Source organism: Nothobranchius furzeri, chromosome 18, assembly GCF_043380555.1.
Source record: "Nothobranchius furzeri strain GRZ-AD chromosome 18, NfurGRZ-RIMD1, whole genome shotgun sequence".
In the NCBI taxonomy this organism is placed as follows: Eukaryota; Metazoa; Chordata; class Actinopteri; order Cyprinodontiformes; family Nothobranchiidae; genus Nothobranchius; species Nothobranchius furzeri.
Genome location: NC_091758.1, coordinates 44420222 through 44436171, shown reverse-complemented (window position 1 = coordinate 44436171; position 15950 = coordinate 44420222). Strand labels below are relative to the sequence as shown.

At 43.3% G+C, this 15950-nt stretch overlaps 1 protein-coding gene and 1 long non-coding RNA gene across 2 annotated transcripts in view; one reads left to right on the top strand and one right to left on the bottom strand.

The window, feature by feature from the left end:
• trappc12 (trafficking protein particle complex subunit 12) overlaps nt 1-15950 on the bottom strand; it is a 43885-nt gene that overhangs the window by 13941 nt on the left and 13994 nt on the right. The window contains exon 4 of the mRNA XM_070547111.1: nt 1-114. Coding sequence (XP_070403212.1) covers nt 1-114 — 114 coding nt within the window. The remainder of the gene's footprint in view (nt 115-15950) is intronic.
• Nucleotides 12865-15786, top strand: LOC139063936 (uncharacterized). The gene is made up of 3 exons (XR_011517258.1): nt 12865-14874; nt 15058-15151; nt 15274-15786. It is a non-coding gene; the product is annotated as an uncharacterized lncRNA (long non-coding RNA).

Sequence of the window (15950 nt, the reverse complement as noted above, 5' to 3'; positions counted from 1 at the left end):
CTGCAGTGAGTCGGTGGTGTGGGAGGTTGGCTGGCCCGCCTTCCCGTAGCCCTGACCGTGAGCTGTCAGCAGCCGGCCCGTCAGATCCACGGCAGCCCGCCAGTTCTTGCTGCTCTACAGGGTAGAAGAGTCACAACATGTCTGAGACACGCCACACTCCCCGGCTGGGTCACTATAAACATTCTCGGTCGTCCAACGCATGCTCACCCATCTGATCAACCATGAGGAACAATTTTGGCTTTTATTTATGGATTTAGCAAAAACCTCGTTTTAAATGACACGTGGTTTTAGTTGATCCAAGTATTCTGGAAGAGAGGTCACCTCCCTACAAGTTTAATGGAGAAAATTCTAGAGCCATGGTTAGTTTAAAGCCCGCACCTCCTTTGGCCGCTCCTCATTCCAGTTTGCTGCTTCCAACGACTGGAATGAGCTGCAGAACCCACTGAAGCTCACTACCTTCAGTCCATTATCTACCTTCAATAATTCATTGTGCCAATAGTTTCTGATGAATGTGCTTCTGAGCACTTAAAGTCTGTTTTAAGTCTGTTCTGATTGCTTGTACATATGAGAAGTATGTGAGTAAACATGAGTATAAATGAGAACAGTCCTTTGTCTTTATGTCTAACTGTTTTATATTTTTTTATCTTGTCCGTTTTTTTGTTGGTATAAAGCTAACTATGTGTCTGTCGCTGCTGGCTCTAGGCCAGATCGTCGTAAATGACAATGAGTTCCCGTTAGGCTTGTCACGGTGTGAAAATTTAACCTCACGGTTATTGTGACCAAAATTATCACGGTTTTCGGTATTATCACGGTATTTTTTTTAAACGTGTTACATTTTCAGACAACTAAATAAACCCTGTATCTCAGGAAAATATTGTCCTCAGTTTGTGTCTAAATGTAGCCAAAAATGTGTTATTTTGTATTTATGTTGTTTATTTGTTTACATTTTTCCCTTTAGTCTTTAAAATACCAATATTTGCCCATAATTTCTTATTTTTTGTCTGTTTGATGTCATCATTTAAAAATATTAGATCAGATGATACTCAGTACTCAAGTAGCCTTCTAATCAGATACTTTTTACCCTTACTTGAGTAATAAACCCTATATCAGGAAAATATCGTCCTCGGTTTGTGTCCTTCCAGGGAGCTTTGCAGATGTGGGAAAATGTCATCAGGCAGTAATCATTGTTAAATTCATAATTATTCTCGGAGAGAGACCAACTCTTATCTGCCCCTGGGAGCCCCGTAATGCATAGCGTCATTTCAACATGGGGGTGTCCGCGACACGGTTTATATGCAGGTAGCGGCGCTGCGGCTGCTTTATATAGCGACTCGTTGCATTCTCCCTCAACCCAAATCCTCGGATCACACATTTGAGCTAAAACGCTAACGTTAGCTTGCCTTGCGTTGACTGTAGAGTTGTGGGTGATGGTCACGCAGATGTGTCATGAGATTTGAAGCGTTGCTGCCTTTCACAGACACTTTTTCTGCACGTGCTGCTAACAGGATAGCCGTCTTCTATCAGCTGTCCCTCGGCATTCTTCAGATATCCAAAAGATGCCCGTACTTCCCACTTTGTCTTCTTTGAGGGATAATAAATGTCCTGAGCGCTGCCGTCTCTTCCTTTGGCCATTATTTCAGCTTTAGCTTCAAGAAAGTTTTGGTTGTAAACAACAAAGCGCGCATGTGCCTCCGCCAACTTCAGCAGATGATACGGTGGCTGGTAAGGGTCACGCGCCTACACCGCAGCCACGCTAATCCACCAAGATAATATAGTTTTTAAAACCAAGACGGTTATTATTTTTGTCAACTTATTTACTGGGGTTTACCACTACACCGGTTACCGTGACAACCCTAGTTCCCGGTCGACTCACCTGGTTAAATAAATAAATAATAAAATACATTTTTACTTGAACATATTTTTTCCTAACAAGCTTGGCCATGTTCATTTCACAAAAACAAGTTAAGATGTGTAGAGAAGCACAATAAAGTTAATGAAATGTTTAAAACGTGCAAATGTAAGATGAGGTTTCAAAGGACAAAGTTAGAAACAAAGCTCAACGTGAAGAGGAATCGGAGGATTTCAGCGTTTGTAGAACAGATTCTGCAGAGTCTCCGTATTTGTGGGACAAGACCACCGTTTGTGAGTTTCTGGCCCTCCGTTAGTGCTGCATTAATGACACAAACATATGTGAAAATCTCAGCATGGGCCCAGAAACCCAGTAAAAACCACTGGGAGTGAAGGCCGTCCATCACCACAACCACAACTGAGTTTAAAACTCAATTATGTAAAGAAAAAGATTCTACATAAATCAAAACCAAAAGTAAAACTACCTTCTCTGGGGTTGAGTTTAAGTCAGAAGGAGCTACTTCACAGTAATAAGGCCAGAATTACAAATTCTTGGTGGAAATCATGAATGCTGCATTCTTCAGGCTGCACAGGGAACCATCTGCGTGTTATTAGCCCACAGTTGAAACACTAATGAAATGAAACGAGTGGGATAAAATATGCATAACCTTTAGATTTGTGAAGGCACCATCAAAACTGTTGTGAAACAATGACAGGAGGAAATTATTTCTTCCTGAAGCTAAATTCCCTTAAAAGAAAACTGCCAGTGATGACGCACACGATGATTCACAACAGAGTGTATAAAGGCTAATATTTCTCCGATTTCTTATGGAAAAAGGGAAAACGTTTGGGAAAAGCTCAGAAGATCAAGCATGTTTTGACAGTAAACACTGTCTATTTTAAACTTGCAGCAAACTGTTTTGTCTCTAAGCCTTTAACTCTTCCTTTTTGGTTTCACCCATTTTCTTAGAAACATTTTGATATCGACTTGTCTTTAAAAGGATGCTTTGCAACCTTTTCATATTTTTAAATCCTTTTTCTGAGCAGTTTGAGGTGAGATAACCCTTTTCAGGGCTGATGAAAGGCCACCTAGCCGCTATCGCCTTATGTGGCCAGAATACCACACTTGCAACTTTAGAGTTGTCAGTTCAGACATCCTGGCGCTGCAGTCTGGTTCCAGCAAGTTTCCTGCATGTTTTAGATCATCAACACAGCTGGTTTATTTAATTTAGTGATGAATCACTCCTGTAGACACTAAGGAAAGCTGGGGAGACGTTTCAGGTTACATTTAGGTGTTAAAAAGACAAACGCACAGCGAGGACATACGTTTTGCTGTTTGTTCTACAAACAGACACTAGAGGGTGCTAAAAGCAAGCCAAAACTGCCTAGTTCCCCTTTAAAGATATCGGCCAGAGGCTGAACTCCTCTGAACCGCACGTGTAGAGGAGCACTAAAACATCAGAGGAAAAAGGTTTTTGGACTTTCACGGCTGGAATGTTAGGAAAATCTGATGTTTGTGACCGGCGCGGGAAAAACAGAAACTAGCTTCCGGTCTAGGCCCTGGACAGCTGGTGACGTTCCACAAGGTCAACCCCCGACTCCGGTGTTTGTGCGTTAGCGTTATAGCAGAACAACGTGTCATCAGTCAGATGTAGCTCCTGAATCATCGGCTAGTCGGTCACATTTGTTTTTCTCTGGGACACGGCGACCAGAACGGATACCAGATTACCGGAGAAGTTCAACCGAACTCCAACCCCGCTAGCTGGATATCACTACCGGAGGTGCAGACACGCTTTTGACTCAGAAGACCCGATTTGGACATTGAGGAGGATTCTGTTCATCTTCAGAACCAAAGCTGGTTCAGTTTGTTAACTTTAGTTAAATATTTCATCTCTGTGCTCCACCAGGAGCTCTCAGCTGACTGCAGGTCTCAGCTCCATCATGTGTCCCGATATAATTCAGTAATCTACAGATAAATAAATAAAGGGCTCCATGTATATGATGAATATTGAAAAATACAGTTATTCACAATACTAGCAACAGCAGCTAGCTTGTTCTACGTGTTGGAGCGACGTACGCAGAACACAGTTCTTCACTGTCTGAAGGAGAGGATTTGGGTTTCTGTAATGATTTATGACAAAAGACCTTAACAAATAAGCCCAGGCCATGTTTATATAGATGGTGAAGTCTAGTTATGCTGCTTTTCTACACGTTTATGCCGAGTCTAGCCACTACCTTTAATAAAGGTACTTACTACTAATACTACCAGGACAGAGGCTGGCTGTTGGAGGAATAGCATAATAAGCTGATTCTTAAATAATTATAAAGAAAGGTTTGTACTAAAAAGTGGTATAAAGTTAGCATTTTTGCAATAAAATGAATTAACTGTGAATATTTTTGATTAGCTCCAAAGTAAACTCAGCTTTTATTTGGAGTGAATTCTTTATTTGGTTCTTTTTTCTTCCTCTCACCCAGCAGTCAGGACGTCCTGCCACCATCGCCCCTAAATAAACCTCAGAGGAAACTAGAACGCAAATGCAAAGAGGGATTGGAAGCGGCATCAGCACTGATGAGTGTTATTTTGCCTTATTGTAAACAATGGAGCACACACCAGTTTTCCCCATCCTTCAGCTGTTTTGCACTTTTTAATTTCATCGTCTTGCTGGCAGTTTTTCAAGAAACGTAAAGGACTCATAAAAGCATTAAGTGTTAATATTAGTTCCTACATGTAAAAATATGCAAAACCAGCACTGCATATGAAGTGAAGCTGGTGTTCAGAGGCACACTGATGCACTAAAGCCAATAGAAGCACAATTAAACACAATGAGAGTGCACACACACACACACACACACACACACACACACACACACACACACACACACACACACACACACACACACACACACACACACACACACACACACACACACACACACACACACACACACACACACACACACACACACACACACACACACACACACACACACACACACACACACACACACTGATATTAGCAGCATCTGCTTCCACAGGAGGTGGTACAATAGAAAGAGGGAGCGAGAGGAGGGGGAGAATAGATTCGCCCCACCCCATCAACACACATGACAAGGTCGGCTCGCCGATTGGGTCCTAAGTGCGGTGCCATTCATCACAGCCAGAGAGCTAATTAGGAGAGAGAGGAAGCAAGGACAACTTTCTTTTCCAGTCATCTTTATCTCAAAACTCATCACTGTTTCTTTGTCACAGCTGCCCTTTCCTCCTCATTCATCCTTTCTTCACTCTTTTTCTGCCTTTCTCCTGTAGTTTGTTTTCCTCCATCACCTCCCTCGCCTTCATCAGACTCCAACTCCTCCCTCCCTTCTCTTCCTGCTGTCATTGTTTTCTCATGCATTGCTCTTTCCTCATCCCACCCTCCTCTGCTCTGCTCTCCTGCCCTGTGCCAGTAGCTGCGCTGCCTCTGAATCTTCATTAGGGGGGGAAATGAAGCTGAAAACAACGAGGCAGCCCGGATGGCCAAAAGCAGCTGCAGTCACTCACACACAAACACATCCAGCTACAGTACGCCGCTGCCATGCCACAGGGCATAGAAACAAGACAGGTGTGCGACTGTGTCTGTAAGTGTTTGTGAGCTAGGATTAGGGGCGATTGTTGTACAATAGCTGCATTCCTCAACACAGAGTAAGAAACGGGACGCAAAGGGATAAGGGGTTTCAGATGTGGAGATGGGATGTGGGTGGAAGAAATCTGGCTTACAATGAGTGAAATAAGACCAGCTTTTACGCTGACCATAGCGGGAAACAGAAACAAGATCTTTGAGCCAAAACCGTTGACAAAAAACAAAGGAATAATGGGTAGCAGAGCAGAAACCTAGGCAGTGGGAGGTGGTTTTGGTAGAGGTGCTGGAAAAAATAAATCGATTCACGTCCGAATCGCGATTCTAATTTCTAAAAGTTCAGAGTCAATCCCGTACAAAAGCCTTTATGTAAACTGCTGTAATTCCGAGTGGCCTTGAACGCATCATCGCTGGAGCCAGCGCTAGCTGGGCTGCTCTGTTCTGTGCTCCTACGCTGCAGTCTGCTGACAAACGACAGAGAATTACCTTTCTTACTATCCCATTTGCACATGAGTCGAGAAGTGATTTCCGTTACGTTTAAACGGTGTTCTCCTGTTCAGTTTGTGTTGCCTCATGCCGACTGCACCATGGATAATTGTGGCTTGTTGAGACTAATTGGTGCCTGCTAGTGTTCATATTCAATGATAAATGTTACTGGTCTGTCTAAATACATGCTACTGGATGTTATAAAACCTGTTTCCTTAGTTTAAGTTTCACATTGTATTACCTCGCTTCTTCAGACCACACGCACACGCACACCAGTTGACCTTACTTGTTAATAAGAGTATTGATTGTGAATCAATTTCAATCGAGAATCGAGTTTGTATCAAACCGTCACCCCAAAAATCAAAGGAAATCACGAGTTGTGTAAATATACACATCCCTGGGTTTTGAAGCCTTTTTGATATATCTACCTCTTTCTATACCGATGGCAACTATTGAAATAAATGTTTTACTGAAAAAGAAATAATTGAAATTTCATGCCCCTCTATGTGCATGAATCACATGCCCTTGGAGCAGCTGAACAGGAAGCGAAGCCAGAGCAGGGCTACCTATATTTGCTAGCATCATAAGCAGTTACGTAGCCTAAGTGGAAGGATCAAAGGGGGGTTCCTGTGTAATAAGTCCAGGTCTCCCCACTGGATCTCTGATCTACGTCCCAGTGGCTTCCCTCTCATTACCCAGTCCAGAGAACTCCCGACACCAGCTCAGTGACTTAGTGGTAGAGTGTCCACTCTGAGACTGGGAGATCAGGGTTCAATTCCTGGTCGGGTCATACCAAAGACTTAGAAAAAATGCCTCCCTGCTTGACACTCAGCATTAAGGGGTTGGATTGGGGGGTTAAACCACCAAATGGTTCCCGAGCGCAGCTGTGTCTGCAGCTCACCGCTCCCCCAGGGGATGGGTCAAATGTGGAAAACAAATTTCGCACACACATCAGTGTGTGTTACAACTGATGGGACTTTAACTTTAACACCGGACTACGAGAAGTTCAGCAGAAGTTTGGAGGCTCTGGGGTTGTCTTAGGTGCGTTATGGAATTATGGCTGACAAGGTGCAAACATGTTACATTTTTATGGTAGTATCCATTGCACCTAGCATTCTGAAGACGTGGCTTAGGCGGGTACCTCAACAAGGCGGGTGAGACCTTAGAATTGAGCAATTTCAAAATGTAGCTTGCTTGATCATCTTTTTCCAGGATCATCTACCCTAAATGGGTATTGCTATTGATATAGCACCTTCTAGAGTTCTACAATTCGCCAAGGCACTTTACAACTAACCAGTCATTCACCCCTTCACATGCTGGCGGTGATGCTACACTGACTACGTTTACATGCAGCCAATATCCGGGTTATGATCGGGTTAAGGTCGGTATTCGGGTTTCTGAGTTGATCAGAATAACCCGTTTACAAGCATAAATAGAAAGAGTTACCCCTAACTTGCATAACCCGATTTAAATACGGACGTTGGGGTAGCGTCAGGACGCATGGACTACGTCAAGATGCAATATGCCTCATTTCCGGTTCTTCTTGTTCCAGTATCTGTGAAAACAACAACATGTTTCCCAGTTCGGAAGAGATAGCGACCGCGTTTGTTTGCGCTTTAGTGCTGGTATTGACCCACCAGCAGCTCTTACTGCGACTCGCCATGTTGCTCCCAACTTGTTGTTTACTTGCGGTGTTCTGGCGCATACAAGACAACTCGCTACTCAAAAGACCAAGATTCCTTGCGAACAGAGCGTGTGCAGAACACACGCGTTGATGGGGATATCCCAATATGCGTTTACACGACCAAACATTTGATTAGAAAAGGGTTACCCCAGGTGTAGTAACCGGGTTTTTAAAAACCCGGTTATGAGCATATCCGGGTTTTTGGCGGTGTTTACATGGCCGTGCGGAACCGGGTTATTGTGAATATTCGGGTTTTAAAAGGGTTACTGGCTGCATGTAAACGCACTCACTGAGACACACTGATAGATGCAAGGCTGCCGTACGCTGACACCGCCGCTCCCTCTGATCATCACCACCAGGCAAGGAGGGTGCGGTGTCTTGCCCAAGGACACAAAGACAGCGATGGACTGAGAAGGTCGCAAACCCACAACCCTCCAGCTGCAGGGCAGACACTTAACTCCTCTGCCCCCCATCGTTAAGTAACAAAGCAGCGTCGCTACTTTACATGACTTACTGCTCTGACACTATCTTACTCCAGTCTGTAATTTAAAGGGACTTCACGGAGTTTTGAATTTTTATGCTCGCGATTGCCCCCTCAGGCCAAAAGCGTAACGGCAACTTCAATAGTAAGCTCGTGCACGAGGTGCGCATGCTGTACGTACACACTCCTTAACGAAAATAACAGCTGAGACAGTCCCTTGTGTGTGTGTGTGTGTGTGTGTGTGTGTGTGTGTGTCCCGGAGGACAGGAGAACGCGTAGCTAATTAATTAAATAATTTGGTTCTGTACCTTTCTCTTCAGCACAGCCGACAAAGGTTTATGATGGGTCAGTCCTCCTGCATGCTCAGATCATTCCCTTCCCTTGCTTGAAAAATTGTTCCAAAATGAAAGTTGAAACCACATTTGGGCATCTTACTGTAGAAAAATATACCATTAATGTAAAAAAGAAACTCTAAATAAACTATGTTCACATCCAGAATCGAACCCGCATCTTCAGCACCAGAGTCCAACGTCTCACTAGGTGAGCTATAGCACCAGTAACGTCTTTTGTATCTGTAGCATTTATATCCTTGATGACAGCTGAAACAACGTTCAAAGAACGGTTCGGAGTGAAAATGGCTATTTTGTTGCTAATTAGCAGGAAATATCTAGAAGAAAGTTCTACAGAAAGTAGCTAAGGGTCCACAGAAATGTAGCTAGCTTTGTCACTAGGCGTTAGGAACAGCGACAAAGTGGCACTGCCTCTCTCTCTGCTGCTAAAGCTACGGATAGCAAATGCTACGGGCGATGCCTGAGCGTGAACGCGCATGAAGCAGCCTGCTCGACCCGAGCATCTCTCTTTTTCTGTGATTTTACAGAAAAACAGGCAATCACAGTAAAAATGCCAGGGCTCATTCTACAGGACCAGGGCATTGCAGGAGAATGTATGAAGAAGACAATTATTATTTCTATACATGTTTTGGCCGTCAAACTTCCATGATGCCCCTTTGATGCCTTGAACCGAACCAAACATTAGACATAAAGAGAGACTGTGATCTGAGAGGAAAGCAAGCAGGGTAGTGTTGTTAAAGTAGCCAGGTGATGGGGTCAGTGATCAGCTGAGGTGTGATGTGAGCGCCCTTGAGGGAGATAATAACAGACATCTGTGCCTCACTGAGGTCTGACCTCACTGATGAAACAAGCATGAGAACAATCACAGACGGGACTAAATCAAGATGGTAATCTAACATTTAGAACACACTGGGTCTCTGCTCTAGCTGCCACCATTTATTACAAGATCAGATGTAATGCATCACATTCATCTTTTCAGTTTTACAAGGCCATTTTCCCCAACTAGTCTTATTCCTCAAGCCCAATTTACTCCACTTCAACATTGGGGTCAGTTTCATTAAAAACGGCCTCAGAAAAGGAAGAAACCAAGCTGACCTTCTCTATTGTGGCTCTGCTTGTTAACAAGAAATCACAAGCTACAAAGAGGTCATCTTCCACATACACAGAGCTGCCATCTGACCAAAAGCATAGAGTAGTTTTATTCCTTTATTGTGTTTCTGTATTAAAGGACCGGGTATAATAATCTGCTCATTTGCGCCACTGTGTCTGGACAGTATTGATATTTAAAATCTGATTTTTAATCCCGAGTAAATCTGAGAACTCATTCTGATTTAGAAGTTAAAATGAGAGTGTGTAGTTTCCTGGCCATAGGGGGCAGTACATATATACACCACAGAGTAGTTTCACACCATATCACGGTGACTGTCGCTACGGTAAATGTTACCCGTTTAGCAGAACGCATGCAATCTCGGCGTGACTCCTCTGACTTTGGTGGTCCTTCAGTTAATTCCATCAAGAGAAGGCAACGCAGACGCTAATTGTCTGGCGTTGTAGTTTCCAGATCTGCTCGGGGTCCTGTGCCCGCCGATGACGTCATACTACGGCAACACCACTATGCCTAAATGTACTGACTTTTCTTCAATTCTGTTCTTTCACATATTTTGGAAAGAGTTTAGCAGTTTTGTTACTGAATTCATGTTTCTTTTAAACTGTATTGTTAATAAAACAACATATTGTCTTTGTTTTTTAAGAATGTGAAACTACATAAAACCCAACATCAGACTGCACCAGAAAGCACAACAGTTCTTATATGTGAAATTTTAAAACATATTAACATATTCAGCTTTCTTTTCTGTTTGTATAAATGTGAAATTCTTCTGTATATTTCATTAGTTCTTCTGTATATAAAGCTATTTACTCATACAAAATGTTGCATACTTGTATACTACTCAGAACCGATATTTTTGCTCTTATTTTAAATTTCCTTTGGCAATATAAACACAACCCCCCCACCCAAAAAATAAAATGTAATGAAAGTGGTAACATCACTTCTGTAAGTTGTACGTCCAGCCAATCATCCAGTGTGACGTATTCGGCAAGCTCAGGACCCCGAGCCAGCTCATATGGCGTCCCCCAGACACTTTAGACCTTTGTAATTTAGACCTGATTTCTACGGTTATATGTTACAAAGCTGCAAATATTTTTGAAAGACTAGACATCATTTTATTCATTGAGCCTGAGCGTCCCCTAACTGGATAAACCGGTGTAGCGGCAAAAGCCTAGGGCCATGTGGATGGATATTTCCAGAGATTAAATGTAAAAACTACACCCTGTCACTTTGAAGAGCAAGTAACTCCTAAATTAACTTGTTTTGCTGATAACCTGCATAGACGAGTGTCTAATGGTGCTGCACACATGTGTAATCATTAGTGTGGTAGTTAGTGCAGCTTACTTTAAATGTAATATTTCAGCCCTAAACCATAATTCTGTCTCCATCCTCAGGTTAAACTCTGCTCCACATTCATGCAGAACCAGCGGTGGCTGATGGCTACGCTGGAAAATGTGACGTTATCAGCAAATTACCACGTGGCTGCACCGCACTGGTCTCCAGGTGAGGCAGCCGCACCTCCACCTGGCTCAGCCACTCACCTGCCGATATGACACGTTAGTGCTCTGAGCCGCTCGCCTCCCCCTTTCACCTAATGAAATGGGGCGACGGTGGCACAGGAGTTAAGTGCTCCCCCCGTAATCGGAAGGTTGCAGGTTCGAGCCCCGCTCAGTCTGTCGTTGTGTCCTTGGGCAAGACACTTAACCCACCTTGCCTGCTGGTGGTGGTCAGAGGGACCGGTGGCGCCAGTGCTCGGCAACCTCGCCTCTGTCAGTGCGCCCCAGGGCAGCTGTGGCTACAGCGTAGCTCATCCCCACCAGTGTGTGAATGTGTGTGTGAATGGGTGAATGACTGGTTGTGTTGTAAAGCGCCTTGGGGGGTTCCATGACTCTAGAAGGCGCTATATCAAATACAGACATTTACCATTTAATGGTTGCGTTTGACAGGAAATCCTCCAGAATCTGTGTCTGCTCTTCGCCTGAGCGGCAAGTCTTGTGTGAGTGCGTGCACGCGCTTGTTAACAACTCGTTTTTAGATTGCGAAACTCCGACAGCGCACGCGCGCGGGGGTGGGGTTGAAGGGGGTGCGGCCTACCACTGCCTCAGTGCCGCTCTCTCTGTCCGCCAGGCCACACCTCTTTCAGAAGCGTTTTCCTAACAGGAAGTGTGGATGAAACACGTCTCCACCCAAGCCTTGACCCTCACTTTAAAAGACACAATGAAAAAAAATAAACTTGCCTACTTTCTGTAAACATTAAGAATCAGGAGCAAAAAACTTGCTGCATAAAAATATCAAGAAACACTTTTCATTGAGCAAAACCCAGCGGAAAAGCCAGTACAGTCCTCATATCCTGCAATCACAACTGTCCAGTTTCATTTCATCTTTGCTGATAATCCCAGAATCACAGGAGAATAGAACTGTGCAGAATAAAGAATCTTGTCACCTTTTGTATTGATTTCTTTTTTACAGTTCTAGTTGTAAACATAGAATTGTGATGATCTTCTCACGCCACCCGCCTAACGTCTCATGACCCACAGTGAGGTCCTGATCTTAATAAAACACGTTTTGTTCTGGGGCAAAAACGTTATGAGGAGCCCTTTTCTTTACCGGTCATTAACACCTTCATAATGTTGCCCTCCAGGATTGAGTGACTTCAATTAACACAGAATAAATGAAGGGATGAAAAACATTCTAAACAATAGGCTGGTGGTGATTAATAATTTAACTCGGCTCAAACGACTAAGCAATAATTCATAATCAGATCCCCCAAAACGAAATGAAGAGGAATTATCATGGTGATTTATTGCCAGCGGTATTGAGAAGAAAGTTCAGTGGCGGCTTAGCAGCAGAAGTATTTCAGAAAACCTTTTGTCATGTAGAAGTGAAGTATTACCAAGTATTTTGTGACTGCTTCAAAGCCCGGTGTTTACTTTTAAATGAACAAACCAGGAGAGGAGGAGAAAGGATGGTTGGTAAGACAAGCACATGTCAAAAAGTTAACAAACAAAAACAGCTGAATTTCAGACAGATGGTCAGAATCATTTTCAAAAATATAAACAGGACATTTCAGTATCTTACATGTAACCAGAGCACGTGCTTTGAATAAGATCCTACACTAAAACACACGCTTTTTTCTAATTAACAAGCCTGACTGACACTTACACAGACAAATGAGAACGTGCACACATGACGTCCTCCTTCACTCCCTCAGAAACACAAACACAGACCAGTAATTAGTTTCCATGCAAGTTTAAAAGGGGTGATGCTTCTTAATTGTGTTGAAGATCAAAAGTTCAGTGCGTCTCTCCTTTGTTGAGTTAAAAAAACCTCTGCATAACAAAGCCCGATGAACAAATGAACGCCCACTTGTTTTCTCACAAGACCCAGAGCCCCCAGGCGGATACAACTTAAAAGGGCTTCCTCACACCAGCCCTGGTTAACGCGGGAGCTCCAGTGCTACTTCAATTAAGATTCTGCATTTTGGATTACACAGAGGGTGTGAGAAAATATAGTAACATCCTAAAAGAGTGTGCCAGTCGCTGGTTAACTTTACTTTGATGCCTGTGTTGTTGGCCTGCGGACACTTAAACCAGGGGACAGCTATTGCCCCCCAGCTGAAGGATGGTTACAGTGCTGATTCGCGATTCACAAAGCAGTTGTTTTGTCACCCACAGGCAATCATACCGACTCTTCAAACTGTACCACAGAGAGATGGCTAGACATAAAGTAACATAATACATCATGTGAATAAACCGGGCTCCCAATAAAACTCCCTGAGATGGCTCAACACAGCTTCAAGTTCTAAGCGAGGCTCCTCTGGGTAATATCAACCACGGATTGACCAGTGGGCTGCTGGATGGTGTTTGATGGTTTTCCTGTCAACAGTAACATTTCCCAAAGTGCAGCAGAGGACCGCTTTAGAGAGTTGTGTGTCAAGCGTCTTAACAACAACCAGTGACTCCAAAGGCACATCAGTGCAGTGTGTGCTCAAAGCCATTGATGGTGATGATGATGGTGATGATGGTTGATTTAGAAACTGAACTAAAAGGTCTTTGTTTGAAAGGTTATTGATCTATTGGCCATACATATTTAGACCAGTGGCTCTCAACCGGTTTTTTATACGGGTGACTAAATAACAGCGTTGTGATGTTGAGTCACTTTGGTGGTAAACTCTTCAGTGAGGGTTAGTTAAGTGATGCTAGTTCTATGGATACCCTTAAACCACCAGCCTCCACCAGTGACATGATAGCGAGGTTTCAAACGAGGGGTGTAATGAGATCTTTGCGGCCTGTTCTCTTTGAGGTAACGGCTATCGCCTGAAGCTCTACCCAGTTGCAGTTGGGACGCCTTTGTTTGTGGCATTAACATCGATGATGTCCCCACAACTTTTAAATGGTGTGACAGGATTTTGAGGCAACAATAAACCCAGACAGAAATGAACAAGGCTAAATCATTTGTAAGGTTCGCAAGAAAATATTTCAGTCTTCCAGGCTAACGTGAGTGCTATGCCAAGTCACCTGTAACCTCCATAGTCATCTATTTGAGTCAGCAGAGCCCGTTTTTGGCCCCGTCTGCACCTGCCCAAGCAAATCTTTGCATCCCTGCTCCCTCTGACTCAATCATGTGATTCATTTCTACAGCAAGAGACAGAGCTAACGCTAAAACAATAGAGAATTGCTTAAAATCCTGAAAAAACAAATGCTCAGTTCAAAAGACTAGGCCAGGGCTTCTCAATCCTGGTCCTGGAGGGCCGGCGTCTAGCATATTTTTTCTCTGCGTCAACACACTAGATTCAGTGGTCGAATCACCTGTTCAGCATTTTATCAGGCTCAGAAGAAGCCCGTTAACCACCTCCTAGGGCTGGGCGATACGGCCCAAAATCAATATCACGATATATTGAGGATTTCACCTCTAACGATAAACGGACGATAACTACAGGTATGCACATAAACAAAAGCTGACCACTAGATGGGGCTGTCACGTGTATTACGTTGAATCACATTTTTACGCAGTTTCTTAAAGGGACATAAACGTAGCCAACCTACACACACTGGCTGTGTCTCAATTCAGGGTCTGCATCCTACGTCGGCCGGTTACGTCACAGCGTCGCGACTAGGCCTGTCCCAATTCGAAGACTCCTTCAAATGCGGCCTTCTTTTCGCCTGAATGAAGGATGGGTCGGGTGTATCCTTCAACAGGTAGCATTTCCCAAGATGCCTTGCAGGCCGGCCGGCAGAAAAACTTAAAAACAATGGCGGACAGTGAAGCGAGAGCTGTCGGAGAGGATTGCGCATATAAATGTCAGTATAAACTTGAAAACTGTTAGGTTAAGGACTTTTTGTGATACATGAACGTTATTTTAGTTAGAAATGTTACAGTAAAAGTGCTTGTATTGCGGTCTCGGCTCGTATGTTCAGCCGCGCTCGGTGTCGTACTTCTCACGCTACGTTTCCCCCTGATTTTAATAGAAGTTTGTATTTTAGGAACAAAAGAGAAAACCAGGGAATTTATTAAGCTTAGGGCGGAGATGGACCACATGATCACCGGAGCAAAGTATTCGGCGGCTGTGGCATGGAGGTACAATAACATCTCATATTTTAAATAACTCGTTTGAGTTTATTTTTTTCTGCGAAAACATGAAAGGAATAACCCGTTGTCCTCTTTTCTCTTCCTGTTTCTTTTCTTACATGTTTGTTAAGACTATTCTGGAGAAAATGGGCATCCAGGGGAAGGTGCCAGCAATGACCAGCTTCTGGATCTGATCAGGGAGGACATGAGGCTGCAGAGGGCACAGGAGAGAAGGAAGAACTTTGACAGCTTTTTACTTTGCTAGAAAAAAATGGTTAAGGAAGATTAAACATGTACATATCAAAGAAATATCTAAATAAAATCAGTTCTGCATTAAACTCTTGAATTTTATTTTTGTTTACAAATGAGAATTGTTTACTAGAGGGTATCCGCTGGGTCTTGAAAAGTCTTAAAAGGTGATAAATCGGCTTTGGTCAAATTAAGACCCTTAGAAAGTATTAAAAACTATTATCACATCTTTGCTCAGGCTCAGCTTGTCTAAAGTATTTTCTCTGAATTAACTCTCCAACAGTCAAGGAAATGATTAACCCCCAGAGACCCACGGTTGTAATATTACAACATCAGATTTAAGTCTACAAGAATAAACCTTCCCCATTTTTTTTCTTTTTAAAACCACATTTACATTGCTAATAGGTCCTATTGTTCAGTTCTGCAACACTTGACTGTTAAAATGTGTAAATAGGCCCGTTTATCTGGCCTCCTAGAACAACATGTGAAAGGTTAAAAAAAGATTTTGCAGTTGTTTTCTAAATTTGGGTTTCTGGGGGTTAAAAAGCTAAATAAAACG